This window comes from Geotrypetes seraphini, chromosome 4 (genome assembly GCF_902459505.1).
Source record: "Geotrypetes seraphini chromosome 4, aGeoSer1.1, whole genome shotgun sequence".
Lineage (NCBI taxonomy): Eukaryota > Metazoa > Chordata > Amphibia > Gymnophiona > Dermophiidae > Geotrypetes > Geotrypetes seraphini.
The window spans coordinates 142,522,489-142,538,320 of NC_047087.1; the positions used below are offsets into that span (position 1 = coordinate 142,522,489).

Genomic DNA, 15,832 nt, shown 5'->3' on the forward strand with positions numbered 1-15,832 from the left:
TCGCACAACGAGTGGTGGACGCTTGGAACGCTCTCCCTGAGGAGGTCGTGATGGAGACCAGCATTCTGGGTTTCAAGAGCAAGTTGGATGCACACCTTCTTGCAAATCACATTGGGGGATACGAGTAAACAAGGGTTCTCAGCAGGGAACACCTGGCTTGGCCTCCACGGGTGTGGGTTGCCGGACTGGATGGACCTAGAGTCTGATCCGGCGAAGCCATTTCTTATGTTCTCATGTTCTTTACAATGAACTGAAACAAATATTCTTCAACTGCTGTTGAAACTAATGCTCAGAGACATGAAGGCGGATATAACCGCCTCACCACCAATCATCGCATTGCTCAATAGTGTCAGAACAGTAATCACTAAAGATGTTAAACTTGCAGTTGCCAAACAGGCTATACACTCTATATCTTGTATTGCTGGCTTAATAATGTAAAACTTAGCTTCAAGTTAGCTGGTTCCGACGTGACACGTTTCATTACTTCTTCAGGGAACCAATATTGCACTGCTACACCACCTCAAACTAAGAGTAATGAAGTCTCTGAAATAAACATTTAAAAGAATTGTTACTTTATTTATAAATCAATTAAAAGCATAAATTATCACATGCTACTAACTAATCCTAGTTTCAGTAAAGGAGAAAGACTCACTATGCAGCGTCAAAAATCACATTCTCACCATTAAAGTTTACTTCTTCCTAGCGTTACAACTGCTAAAAAAACTGCCAACGAGCTGTCTTAAAAACTGTAATGTCGCCACACACTCAATCACATGGGTACGTCACAGGCGGCGCTACATTAAACAAGGGGAATCCCGACTGCACGCAAAAGACGGAATTTAAAGGGTCAACTCTTAATACAACCTCAGGACTTGCAACATCCTACATTTAAACAAATACAGCATAGAAAGTGCGAGCCGAACTAAGGTCCTTAAAGAAGGGGGAACTAGCATGTTCAACCCTAGAGATGGACTATAAAAACGCTCTCCATTCGATTTCACTATTTAACCCCTCAGGATGTAACGTCCCTAAATTGAAAATCCAGGCTTGTTCTTTGGCATGTAATCTGGCTTTCAAATTACCTCCCCGAGGTAAAATAGGGACTTCCAAAATGGAATAGCTTAAAGCCAATACAGGATGTTTTTCTTTAAGCCAATGCTGGGTGAGGGGAGCCTCCAAAACTTTATTAATAATAATAATAACAGTTTATATACCGCAGGACCGTGAAGTTCTATGCGGTTTACAATGATTAGAAATGTTACAGATTGATGAATAAACAAAGTTACAGATTGAATGAATAAAAAAAGTACGCTCGGTTGTTAAGGACTAAGATTGAATAGGTTGGTTTCCTAAGTATTTCAGGAATAGATGTGTTTTCAGGCGTTTTCTGAATTCTCCATATGTAGTAGGCACAAGCAATTGTTCAAGGTCTTTACCCCATAATGCTGCTTGATGTGCGAGAAGGTGTTGATGATGACTTTTAAATTTACAACCTCTAACCGGTGGAGAAACGAAGTTCAGGTGTGAGCTTCGCTTGTGTCTCTTGGTTGAGAAACAGAAAAGATCTGTTATGTATTTAGGGGCTAAGCCATAGAGTACCTTGAAACAAAAACAACCAAACTTGAATTTCACATGTGCCTCCATCGGTAGCCAGTATAAGAGTCGATAGGAAGGTGTCACATGATCAAACTTCTTCAGTCCACAAAGTAGTCTAACTGCTGTATTTTGAACTAGTTGCAATCGCTGCATGTATTTCTGGGGGAGTGCCAAGTAGGCGATGTTACAATAATCGAGTTGACTCAGAATAAGGGATTGTACTAGAATTCGAAATGAAGAGGCATCGAAGTAAGCTCTGATGGACCGAAGTTTCCAGAGGGTGTGAAAGATTTTTCTGATCAAGGAATCAACCTGGTCTTTCATGGTAAGGTTTTGGTCCAGTATTACACCCAGTATCTTCATAGTGGGTTGAATTGGATAGCTAAGGTTGTTGATGCACATTGGTGCTTTAGTGTCGAGTGGGTATGGCGCTGCTATGAAAAATTTTGTTTTCTCCGAATTTAGTTTTAGTCTGAATTCGGTCATCCATTGCTCCATCCTATTTAATACTTCTGTTGCTTTGGGGGTGACTTCTGAAATAGAGTTGATGAATGGGATGATTATCATGAAGTCGTCAGCGTAGCTAAATAGTTTTATCCCCAACTGGGATAGTTGTGCACCCAATGAGAACATGTAAACATTGAAGAGCAAAGGGGATAGCGGTGATCCTTGTTGCACGCCAGATGGATTGCTCCATGTATCTGAGAGATCGTGATTAAAACGGACTTGGTATGTCTGTGATATAAGGAAACCTCGAAACCAGTTCAGTACTTCACCTCTGATTCTGATTGCGTCTAAGCATTGTAACAGTTTTCCATGGTCCACCAAGTCAAAGGCGGAACTCATGTCAAATTGCATGATTAGGGCGTTGAGGCCCTTACTGAATAAGTAATGCAAATTGTCCAGAATGGCCGCAATTACTGTTTCAGTGCTAAATAGAGGCCTAAAACCAGATTGAGTTTCGTGCAGGAGGGAGAATTGGTCAAGGTATTCCATTAGTTGGGTGTGTACCAGTCCTTCCATGATTTTTACCATGAATGGAATAGATGCTACAGGTCTATAGTTGGTTATTGATGGTGCTGGTTCTTTACAATTTTTGGGGATTGGGGTTATTATAATATGACCATTGTTGGTGAGGAAATTTCCATTGTATAGGTTATTGGTTAGATAGTTCAATAGGGATAATTTAAAGCCTAATGGAGCTGCTTTCATAATCTCTGGGGGACATGAGTCCAAGACACATTATGAATTAGAGTATTTGTTATATAATTTGATGTAGTTATTCCAATCTGAGTTGTGGAAGGAACTCCAGATCATATCCGCTGGTATTTCATTTCTTGGTATATCAATTGATTGATGTTCGTATGCAGGAATTGTCGAGTAGTTGTTTCTTAGGTTTTTGATTTTTGAGTCGAAATGTTGTGCTAGTTCGTTTGCTGAGAGTAGTTTGGCATTATGCATGGGTTGAGTGTGGCGTGTGGTGTCGAATAAATTTGTAACTATGTTGAACAGTTCTTTTGTATTGGCTCCTTTTGAGCCAGTATTAGATGAATTGATTTTGGACGAGTAAAATGTTTTACGTTTTTCTTTTATCTGTTGTTTGTAGAGTTTTATGTTGGATCTCCAAATGTTATGGTCTTTATTGACTATCCTGCTGATGTGTTCACCAATTCTAATACGAATGCTTCTGGTGGCGTGCCCAACATATAACAACTGACACAGGCACTGAATTACATATACCACTCCCTTAGTGCTACAGTTGGTGAATACTGACAGCTTACATTTTTTAACCCACTCAGGAACATTCATATCGTTCAAAGTGACACTGTATTGACAAGTTGTGCAGGATGTACATGTGGAATGTATCCCTTCTAACCTATTGGGAGGATTAGAACTGTATTGAGCTTTAGTAAGGTATTGTTTTAAGTTGCTTACCCGAGAATACGCAAACCTTGGTGGATCCTCAAAGATCGCATGGTATTGTAAGATACTCCAGTGTGAATGAATAATCCGTTTTATTTTAAAGGCATGTTGCGAGTATGGAAGGACACACACTGGGGCAGCTTCATTAGTTCTGTTATTTGGAGTTAACAACACTTCCCTATGGGAATGGAGTGCCCTCTTAAACGCCTTCTTGATCGTGGCATCAGGGTATCCCTTCTCTTTGAAACGATGCTTCATCTCTTCAGCTTTGTCTATAAATTCACCTTTTGAAGAGCATAAGTGGCGCAGCCTTAAAAATTGCCCTATAGGGATGTTATTTCTTAGATGTCTCAGATGGTACTGAAACGTGTCACGTCAGAACCAGCTAACTTGAAGCTAAGTTTTACATTCTTAAGCCAGCAATACAAGATATAGAGTGTATAGCCTGTTTGGCAACTGCAAGTGTAACATCTATAGTGATTACTGTTCTGACACTGTATTGAGCAATGCGATGATTGGGTAGTGAGGCGGTTATATCCACCTTCATGTCTCTGAGCATTAGTTTCAACAGCAGTTGAAGAATATTTGTTTCAGTTCATTGTAAAGGAATACAGAGTGACTACTTTACAATTCTTGACAGCAGGGGACCCAGCAGAAACCTGCCCCTGTTTTTCCAAGACAGGGGGAAGGTCACTTGAGGCTGCAGAAAAAATGGAGGGTCTTGCTGCCAAAAATGGCAAAGTTCCCGCTGAAAATAACCCCTCCAGGGCCTGTAGCAGCTGGGAAGCCTGAACTGTCCCACCCATTAAAGCGGGTAAGCCGGCATCAACTGTTAGGGAATCCCCAGCTGCTTTGGTGGTAAGGGAATCCTTTATACCCTCACCGTCAGCAGCTGAGGAATTCCCTCCATGGGTGGTGGGGGAAGCCCGGGTTTCCCTGCTAGCAGCTGCCGACTCATGAGGCACTTTCAGCGGGGAACTCTGGCTGCCAGCACCCGCTGCTGACGAGGCTCCTCCACCGCTCTGGGCTGTCCAGCATCTGCACAGGTTGGCCACGAGTGCCTCGCGTCTGGAGCACAATGAGCACTTTTTCCCTTGTAAAGTGTTCATTGCTCCATACATGACCTAGCTAAACAAAAAGTGCCAGTTAGTGAAAAAGTACAGTAATTTACAGCAAATTTAAAGGGAAAGCAACTCTTCAGACCGGCCCTGCTTCAGGATTTATTATTTTCACAGAACAGACTCCACAGGCTCTCAAAGCAGTATGCCTTACTTGAATTTGGGGCAAGGCTTACTGCTGAGGCACCTCTAAAAAAAAAGTTGGGGAGGTGGAGGTGGAGGAAATTGGGGGGGAGGGACCCAGCACGAGACCCGCTGGGTTTGATACCCCCGAGGTTGGACGGACCCCCAAACAGGGCCGATCCAACCTCAATCTGGCACCAAAAAGCCCTAAACAAATTCCAACAGCCCTACCAAGGGAGATGGGTACAACTCACTCACACCTGCTGAAGACTGAGAGAAGACTGATGGAATAAGGGGGAGTCACCTATTATGTACTGTTTCAAAGTTTTGTCTGTCTCCACCTGCTGGTCATGATGAGATATAGGTAAACCCATCTGTAAGATCTATAGCTATATCGATCTGGAGAATTGCTAAAGAAACAAAATGACCCCTTCTCAAGGACATACAACACTGGACTTAAAAGTTCTGATGAATACACATTTAAAAAAAATAGTAGTACACAGAAATGTAAAAAAAATATCCAAAAACAAAACCCACAAATATCACTCCTGCATTCCTAAACTCATGTATAAAACATAGAAAGCAAAGTAATTTATTGTGACATTGGAGTATGAATTCTTCTATGACAAGGAGGTTGCTGTAGAATCAATTCCCTCCTTCCACTAGCGTCATGGGTTCTCTTATCTTATCATGTGTAAGTCTATAGTACCTCTACTCAAAATGCTTCATAAAGGAACATTTGATTTCTGTAAGAGCCTTAGGACATAAGATGAAGCCTCTAAAGGTCATTTCTCTTGGACACACACAGAGTGATGAACATAATGTCATCCCATGCACAGACTCCTAAAGGGATATGCAGGTACCACATTAATAGAGGTCCTTTAAGCAAGGAACATGTGGATGTCCAATACAATAAGATCTTCTGAGAAGAACATTTGGTACCGAATCTAAAAGAGGTATGTGCAGGTATCTTTACTCCAAGTGAGGGACATAAATATGCCAAACACAAAGATACAGTGCTTAAGGACACACTAGCATGACATGAACAAAGAGGATATGAGAATGTGAGTGGAATATCTGCATATACCAGACTATCTGAAGAAAAAAAAAAAAAAAATGGGCCATTCAGCTGGCTCATTCTGAGATTCCAAGCAAGGGAAACAGACAGATTATGAAGCACACGGTTATAGTGTGCAGAAAGCAAGTGTATGATACGGACATGTCCCATGAGCCAAGACCCCGAGAAAGAGATGTAGAAGTATTGCAAAATCTCAGCAAAGCAAAACATACCCTGATGGCCAAAGAGCATCCATTTCTCCCCAATATATGAGGCAGCTGTCAGTTGAGACTGGGCAAGCAGCACCATGCCAGCGCCAGCCTGCCTAGCACCAGCTACTGGGTGCTTTCAGTTCAGAGAAGGAAGGAGGTAAGTTCTGCATGGAGAACGGGAAAGAATAGCATGTTCTTTTTCAAAGCACAGAGTTGTTTCATAATAAAAGTTTCTTTTCAACTCCATCTAAAGTGCTAATACAGGAGGCCACATCTCTTTATTAATCAGAAAACGCTTTACAAAAATTATAAGCCTCTCTAACAAAAAACAGGTATAAAAAATAATTTTATATGACGCAAAGTATTTTTTGTTAATGTATATTTTTCTAAATAATTTTCTTCAAACATTTTCTAACTGATATTCAGAGATGAACAAACAGGTTGAGGAAGAGAGCAGGAGTCTGGGCAGTATTATGGATAAGCAATAAAAGGAATGTGGTCACTGCTCTGCTCTGTACCTAGCTGCTCCAGGGCAGTTTTAAACTGGAGTGGGGAATAGGATATTTTGATTCTGTTGCTTTGCTATTAAAAAGTTCACCACCCACCAATCTATTCTTGTTCACTGGGGCACAAAAAAAGAGATAGAAGTAAGCACTGTTTTTACAACATATATAGTGAGTCTTAAGAATCTTCACTAAATTCCAATGGTGTAGAGGATTTGGGGCTCTACTGTGTCATTGCTCACATAAATGCATACTGCTAATGCCTTCAACTCAAGTTTCTGTGTAGCAGCCCCCTCTCCCTGTCTAGCAATTACTGAATACCTCTTTCTCCCATTTTATCCTTCCATCCTAGCAGACATGACTAGATTTGGTGTCTTTACTCCAATTTTATTCCTCCTAAAAGATATTGGCTGGAACTTGTGCTTTTTATAGTTCATTCTTTTCAGTAGGCCTTAGTTACACACAAAACACCTATCAAAGATATAAAACTAGTGAGAATACATTTACTCTCACAGTTCATTCTAGCACTTGCCCTCCTCCTCAACTTCCCACAAGTGGTATCACAAGCAAACAGCAACTATCACCAGCAGGGAAGGGGGATCTCATTTATTGTATCTTCCTCTACCTCAGTGTTCTTTCCCTATTAATTTTAAGGGTAAAATCAGTCACCGTCTCTTGCTCAACTTCAGCAAGAATCACTTGTGACTACTTCTCCCTAGTTCTGTATCCTCAGTAGCTAAGTTGCACATTCAAAATATATCCTGTCAAGCAGCAGAAATAGCCTGAAATTTTCCTGAATACTGTGGCAGCTGGACCTTAATCAGCAACTTGTTGGCTTAGCAGCAGGGATTCTTTCAATTACACATTAAATGCTTTCTCTCAATGAAAGCGTTACCAGATAGCACCAACATGATCACACCCAGTCCACTGAAATATATGCAATGAAGAGGCACTTCTGAGCCCCAAAGCAACTTGTGAATAGCCAGCTCTGGAAATGCTGACATACAAGTCAGGCTTCTTAGCCAAAACTGTGTGTGCATGAAGATCGATGAGGAAATAGGCATGTCAAACTGCTCCAAGGGCTACAGCTTTCTTGAAAGGTCAAAGCCATCCGCTCTCTTGGAGGACTACTGTTAAAACATTGCCACAACTTGTGTTGAAATGAGTAGCCACTGAATCCTCTGAAGGGACTTTAGACCAGAACCAATATTCAATGGAGGAATTGACTCAGATCACCCTTGCAGTCTCTGTCACAAAGGATGTCAGAGGAAATAAGATGGTGAGTCAAAATTGTCCTCCACGTGTGTTTTTGTCTCAGTGAAGTGAGATGATTTCCCCTCACTGAATATATTTCCTTGTTCAAATTCCAAAAACACAAAAGCATTTAATTTCCTTGTTAGGTTGTCACTCACACACAAAGAATCCAAAAATAGACATTTTATCCAAAAATGGTTAAAAGACTGTTCATAGTCACAGAGTTGACTAGCAGAGTTCAAAGGTCAGAGGTTGAGAATGGGTACATCAAAGAGGTCACAGACGCCTTCACTCTCATCTAAATTGTAGATGTAGTCATGGTCTCCAGGAGGAGGGGAAAGTCGGAGCAAGGGAGCAAACACTGGCAAAAAAAAAAAAAAAAGAACATGCTATTAAGGTAACATACAATGTCAAATGTGACTGGCCTTCCCATCCCTCAGTTTTCTACTATAAAACCACCCCACCTTTTAATCCAGCTCTCAAAAGTCCAATGATGCATTGGGCAACCTCAGACTCAATGCTAAATTCAAACTAGAGTCCATCAACATTAAAACACAAGCATTTCCAGACACATCTCAAGGAACTAGTCTACTGGTAAAACTGTAGTGTATAAATTTCCCTTTCTATGGCATCAATATTTTGATTCTTCAACAGCTTCACACAACATGCTCTAGTACTGGCTTAGATTATTCAGAATTCAGTACTCGCTTTGCTGTTATACTCATACAAGGAAACTACTCTAGGTATAATCCAGTTAAATTCTGGAGTTACTTTCCTGCACAAAAAGAATTGGCAGTGAAGTCAGACTAATTAATCCTGACCACCACATTAACTAATCCAGGACCACAAGAACGTGTGCATGAAAACAGTAACTGTTGTGAGTTCAAACCCCATGCTGCTCCTTGTGACCCTAGGCAAATCATGTGATCCTCTACTGCCCCAGATACATGAGATAGATTGTGAGCCCACTGGGACAAATTGGGAAAATGCTTGAAGTACTTGTATGTAAACCACTTTGAGTGTGGTTGCAAAACTACAAAAAGGCAGTATACAAGTCCCAATCCCATTCCCTTACCTGCATCCACATGTTAATCAGGAACAAAACTACATCTAAAGAAAAACTATCTTTTTTACACATACTGTTTCAGATTTTTTAAAGTGCAGTTTTGGTCTATAGCTTTGCTCTGTTCACATTCACAGTGCAAAGTAAACAGGATGTAAGTGCATATTAATACCAAATCAACTAACCCTCTTAGAAGCAGTTTCAATTCTAGATTAGTTATGCTGGGTATAATTAATGCTGGATTAAATGTATACAAATTAAATTTTGCAGTCAGTTCCAGAATTGTTTAAACCAGTGGTTCCCAACCCTGTCCTGGAGGACCACCAGGCCAATCGGGTTTTCAGGCTAGCCCTAATGAATATGCATGGAGCAGATTTGCAAGCCTGTCACTTCCATTATATGCAAATCTCTCTCATGCATATTCATTAGGGCTAGCCTAAAAACCCGATTGGCCTGGTGGTCCTCCAGGATAGGGTTGGGAACCACTGGTTTAAACCACATGTGTCAAACACAAGGCCAGCAGGCCATATCCAGCCCGCCTGGCCTTTTTATGTGGCCCGCAGCAATGTTCCCGAACTTCTCCTTCTCACAGCCAAGCTTGTCTTCCCTCCTGTGCCAGTTTGATGTTGCTGTCATGCTGGAAAATCTGCCGGCCTCGGCAGCGATTCAGCGGTGTTGTCTGTGGCCCCCCTTTCTGCTATCCATCTGCTGTGGTCCACCCGGGCGGAAACAGGAAGTTGTGTGTCATTGGAGACAGACCACAGCAGGCGAAAAGCAGGCGGGGGAACCATATACAACATTGCTGAATTGCCGAGGCCAGCAGATTTTTTGGATTGGCGACATCGGACCGGTGTGGAGGGAACACGCTGGGCTGTGAGGAAAGAGGGACTGGTGCTGGAGGGAAAGACATGCTGGGCTATGAAGAGAGAGAGATGAAGGGAGAGATGTTGGACCTGGGGTGGTGTGAAGGAAGAGTGAAAAAGATACTTGAAGGGAGAACCATTGGGAAGAGAAAGAGAGAAATGGTGGACCTGGGGGGGGAGGGAGGCAGGCAAACAGGGGGAGAGATGGGATGGGGGCAGTTGGGAAGAGAAAGGGAGAAAAGTTGGATCTGGAGATGGAAGGGAGGGAGAAATGTTAGGCCTGTGGGTGGAAAGAAGAGAGAGAGATGCAGCATCTCTTTTTTTCCTCCCATCTCATTGTTCAGCATCATGGGAGGGGGGAGAGAGAAGAAGAACAACAGAAAAGAAAGGGAGCAAAATGTTGGACCAAGAGGAGAGAGGAGGAGAGATAGAAGGAAATAGGAGGCTGGGAAAGGAGTGAGATGGGAAATGGGAGAGCTACAGAATAAGAGAAGATGGAAAATTGATAGGTAGCTGAAATTTTTAAAAGAAGGAGGAGAAAGAGGGCGAGATTTGAGTGGACAGAAGCAGAAAAGAAAAAAGGAGAAAAGTTGAAAGGGAAAAATCAATATTTGAAGACAGGAACTGGAGCAAGAGAGAAGAGGATAAAAAAATGGACAGAAGACACTGGAAAGAGATTAGAAGATAGACAAAATCAGAAAGAGAAACTGGGACCAAAAGCAAAATGACCAGACAACAAAAGGTAGAAAAAATAATTTTATTTTCTATTTTGTGATTACAATATGTCAGATTTGAAATGTGTATCCTGTCAGAGCTGGTGTTAGACAGCAAGCGTGAACTAGGACCTAAAAGAGAGAGGAATACTCTTTTTTATTTATTTTGTATGTAACACATAGCCGGCGTGGGGTTGGAGAGATTATATCCCTATACTTCTACTAAGACTAACCCCCTCCTTTGCTGGCACATAGCATGGGTTTTGGTGCCGGCGACGGTGATTGATCCTACGCTCATAGAAGTCCTGTGAGTGTTGGAGCAGTTGCCGTCGTTGGGGCCCACACTGTACATTAGTAAAGGAGGGGGTAAGTATCTTAATAAAAAATTTGGCCCGCAACTTAGCCTGTGTTATAGATTTCGGCCCCTTACGTGATTTGAGCTTGACACCCATGGTTTAAACAATCTTACATTCAATCTTAAGAGTAGTCTCATTATATGTAAAGAACAAGGAGAGAAGGCAGACTTGACTAATCCTGAATTGAATATAATATTAACTAATCCAGCAATAGAAGAGTCTGTGTTTGAAACTTACATTAGTTTAATATATCAATGTGCAACTCTAGTATAATGTTGAACTTAAAACTATGGAAGGGTTACTGCTTCAACCACACTCCTTACATAAAGTAGAATAAAAGAGATTTATAATGGATTTCAAGCGCTCACTGTTGCACTGCCACTAGAACAAGTCTCGGCGTACACCATACTTGTGAGCTATCATCGGTCCTTGATACTCTTTATTCTTATCAAATTCTTTATGTATTATTCTATCTCTTTTCTTTTAATCTCTATTTTGCTTAAATTATCATTATAATCCCCTTGCGTTGTAATTGTTATGATTGTACTTAACTTGAAGTAAAGTTATACTGCCCTACTTTATGTAAGGAGTGTGGTTGAAGCAGTAACCCATCCGTATTTTTGGAGATTAAGTGTGGAGCACTACCATTTGAAAGAGGAACTTAAAACTATGACAAACAGCGTGTGTGAAAATGTTATTAATGGGGAGATGTTGAGTAAACTCTATTCTCCCCAAAATTAGAACCTTCCATCAGGTAAATAAACAAAATTGAACTTTCCATTTAGGAATGGTCTTTTACAAAAGAAAGGCCCATATCCCAATCTATTTAATCAGGAGAATTTACATGGTTCCACTTAAAATTCTCAGGAACTGCTATGAAGCAAAAGATGCAGCAATGCCTTATGTATTCCATCTGTGGTGTATATCAAGCTCTTCCTGTGATCAGTAGTCCATCTTCTACTATCTCTCCTATGTTTTTCTTCAATTTTTATGTAACCACTCTGGTGCTTTACATGAAGGGCAGTATATCGAGTTTTGAAACAAATAGACAAACATAACACTAGAAAACAAGATGGGAAGAATGAAAATCAGCCAAAACATACCTTCTGAGGACATCAATTCATGCAATAAAAAGTCGGAATTCATACATTCTAAGGAATGAAAAAGAATGGTTAGAAATATTTACATGGGTAGACCCATAAAAAAACAGACCCATACCCTATCCCAAACTGCTGCTGACAAGACTCTTGCCAATCCCCTGCCATATTCCTTAGATGCCAAATGGTGTCCTTCTGAACTCTCATAGAAAGATAACATGCCCCCTACCACAATCCCAGACTGCCTCAGTCAGACACACTTGTTTGCTACACATTGTGATGCACAGAGAAAACAGTAAAGAAATAAGCAGTAGAAAAAAACATGAAGAAAAGCCAAGGAGAATCTCTCTTTGAATCTAAGTTTGACTGGGTGTTAATCTATGCTGTTTACTCAGGCACTGAATACCGTATTTTCACACATATAACGCGCGCGTTATACACGGTTTTTACAAACCGTGCATAACCTTGCGCGTTGTACAAATTTTTTTTTACATAGTTCCCCCCCGACGTCCGATTCACCCCCCCGCAGGACCGCTCGCACCCCCACCCCAAAGGACCGCTCGCACGCACCCCCACCCCAAAGGACCGCTCGCACGCACTCCCACCTGCACCCGCACCCCCACCCTGAAGGACCTCTCGCACCCCCACAGCCTCCCGACCCCCTCCATCATGTAGAAGCTCCTACTGGTGTCCTGCTGCTTCCTCTTGGCGGTCCCGGCCCTTCTGTGAGCACTGCGCCTGCGCTGCTTCTTCCGGCGGTCCCGCCCTTTCTCTAACGACAAGCCCTCTTGCCCCGCCGACTCCCCGACACGATCGGGGCAAGAGGGAGCTCAAGCCCTCTTGCCCCAGCCAACCACGGCACCCCCGACACGATCGGGGCAAGAGGGAGCTCAAGCCCTCTTGCCCCCCCGACTCCCCGACACGATCGGGGCAAAAGGGAGCCCAAGCCCTCTTGCCCCGCCGACTCCCCAACTCCCCGACAATATCGGGCCAGGAGGGAGCCCAAGCCCTCCTGGCTCTGGCGACCCCCCCCCCCGCTAGTTGTTCGGGCCAGGAGGGAGCCCAAGTCCTCCTGGCCCTGGCGACCCCCCCCTGCTAGTTGTTCGGGCCAGGAGGGAGCCCAAACCCTCCTGGCCACGGCGACCCCCTACCCCCACTACATTACGGGCAGGAGGGATCCCAGGCCCTCCTGCCCTCGATGCAAACCCCCCTCCCCCCAACGACCGCCGACCGCTCCCCCAGCCGACCCGCGACCCCCCCGGCCGACCCCCACGACACCCCCCTCCCCCGTACCTTTGTGTAGTTGGCCGGACAGACGGGAGCCAAACCCGCCTGTCCAGCAGGCAGCCAACGACGGAATGAGGCCGGATTGGCCCATCCGTCCCAAAGCTCCGCCTACTGGTGGGGCCTAAGGCGCCTGGGCCAATCAGAATAGGCCCGGGAGCCTTAGGTCCCTCCTGGGGGCGGGGCCTGAGGCACATGGGCTCAACCCGTCCATGTGCCCAAGGCCCCGCCCCCAGGAGGGACCTAAGGCTCCAGGGCCTAGTCTGATTGGCCCAGGCGCCTTAGGCCCCATCAGTAGGCGGAGCTTTGGGACGGATGGGCTAATCCGGCCTCATTCCATCATTGGCTGCTTGCCGGACAGGCGGGTTTGGCTCCCGTCTGTCCGGCCAACTACACAAAGGTACGGGGAAGGGGGGTGGGGGTGTCGTGGGGGTTGGCCAGGGGGGTCGCAGGTCGGCTGGGGGGGCGGTCGGAGGTTCTTGGGGGGGCAGTCGTTGGGTGGAGGGGGGTTTGCCTCGAGGGCAGGAGGGCCTGGGATCCCTCCTGCCCATAATGTAGTGCGGGGTGGGGGTCGCCGTGGCCAGGAGGGTTTGGGCTCCCTCCTGGCCCGAACAACTAGAGGGGGGGGGGTCGCCAGGGGCAGGAGGACTTGGGCTCCCTCCTGGCCCGATATTGTCGGGGAATTGGGGAGTCGGCGGGGCAAGAGGGCTTGGGCTCCCTTTTGCCCCGATCGTGTCGGGGAGTTGGGGGGGGCAAGAGGGCTTGAGCTCCCTCTTGCCCCGATTGTGTCGGGGAGTCGGCAGGGCAAGAGGGCTTGATGTCAGAGAAAGGGCGGGATCGCCGGAAGAGGAAGCAGCGCAGGCGCAGGGCTCACAGAAGGGCCGGGACTGCCAAGAGGAAGCAGCAGGACACCAGTAGGAGCTTCTACATGATTGGGGGGGGGGTCGGGAGGCTGTGGGGGTGCGAGCGGTCCTTCAGGGTGGGGGTGCGGGTGGGAGTGCGTGCGAGCGGTCCTTTGGGGTGTGGGTGTGAGCGGTCCTGCGGGGGGGGGTGAATCGGACGTCGGGGGGGGCATCAGGCTTTCAGGGTGGAGACAGGACTTCAAGGGGGAGAGGAGAGTCGGGGCGGGCGAAAGGAGAGTCGGGGTCTCCAGAGGAGTCGGGGCGGGCGAAAGGAGAGTCGGGCGGCGACTGGAGAGTCGGGCAGCATGCTTGGTATACGGGTGTGCGCGGTATATAAAAATTTCTTTACATAAATTTGTGTTCCCCACGCGCTATATCTGTGTGCGCGTTTTACACGGGTGCGCGTTATCTACGTGAAAATACGGTACTTAAGAACTGATGTACTGTACACAGTATCTGACAAAAAAAAGAAACAAACGCTTATGGAATCTTTCAACATTACAAATTCTAAACATTCCAGAAAATCTCATTCACTATTCTTGTTTCCTTTTGCAAAGAGATGCAAATATAAGAAATTCCAGGAAAGACTGTTGTCCTTCCAGGCAGGATTAGGGATCTGACTCACATATTTACACTTTCAAATTCGTATCAACAATTTTGATGTGCTTTAAAGACGCATCTTTTTATAGAATCTTTTGGAAGTTAGACATTAGATATTTATTCATTTGTATTGCTAATCTCTGTGAACCACATAGAACTTAACAGCCGAAGCATACTGAAGACCATTACAACTCTTATACAAAAGAGGTCATTTGCAGATCATAACCAAAACCAAAGCAATTTCATTAAGCAAGGAATTGGTAAACTGATAAGCTTTAAGGGTTGGGGTTACATGTACATCTAGAAAATGTGTTTTTCTAAGTAATTTCGAGAAAAAGAATTATTGATTGATTGATGCCTGGAGATCATGATAATTTAATTATAGATCTGCTCTCAAGAGGTAGATCTGGAGGTTCGATTTTGTGATATGCATTAGATGTCTTTACAACCACTTCATTGTCTTCTGATTCAGTGGTGAATTCGTTTTACAGTTTTAATTACGATATTCAAAGTTCTTACAGATGAAATTTCATATTGTCTTGCTGCCACCTTGAAAATTCATATGCTAACAAATACTTAGATCCATCATTCAGTACCTCTTAGAGGTTACCAAGTTTAGACATATTAGATTGGAAGAGTACATGAAGTCATTGTTTATGGCTACAGGTCACTATGGAATACATTACCACCAGATTTATGGTTCAATGAATCAATGCTTCAAAATCAGCTAAAAGCCTGGTTATTTCAACAAGCTTTTTCTTAGTCTCATTATATTGTATAATAGTAGTAGTAGTAGTATTGTATAATACTATTGTATAGTAGTAGTAGTATTGTATAATAGTAGTCTTATTATATTATAAGAACATAAGAAATGCCTGCACCGGATCAGACCTGGGGTCTATCCAGTCCGGTGATCCGCACACGTGGAGGCTCAGCCAGGCGTACCCTGACGAATACACTAGTCACTCGTATCCCTCAATGTCTCCTGCAAGAAGATGTGCGTCCAATTTTCCCTTAAATCCTAGAATGGTGGTTTCCTCCACTAGCTCTTTCGGGAGAGAGTTCCAGGCGTTCACCACTTGCTGTGTGAAGCAGAACTTTCTGACGTTTTTCCTGGCCGTGTCCCCTCTCAGCTTCAGGCTATGACCTCTGGTCCGAGTCTGGGTTA

The 15,832-nt window shown here is 44.2% G+C and overlaps 1 protein-coding gene across 5 annotated transcripts in view; it reads right to left on the minus strand.

The window, feature by feature from the left end:
• Nucleotides 1-6,277: 6,277 nt before the first annotated feature.
• E2F4 (E2F transcription factor 4) overlaps nucleotides 6,278-15,832 on the minus strand; it is a 167,589-nt gene continuing 158,034 nt past the window's right edge. For all 5 annotated transcript variants that reach the window (XM_033941019.1, XM_033941017.1, XM_033941016.1 and 2 more), the window contains 2 exons: nucleotides 11,885-11,932; nucleotides 6,278-8,147 (listed from right to left, as the gene is read on the minus strand). In XM_033941019.1, the coding sequence (XP_033796910.1) occupies nucleotides 8,032-8,147; nucleotides 11,885-11,932 (164 nt within the window). In that variant the 3' untranslated portion in view covers nucleotides 6,278-8,031. The remainder of the gene's footprint in view (nucleotides 8,148-11,884; nucleotides 11,933-15,832) is intronic.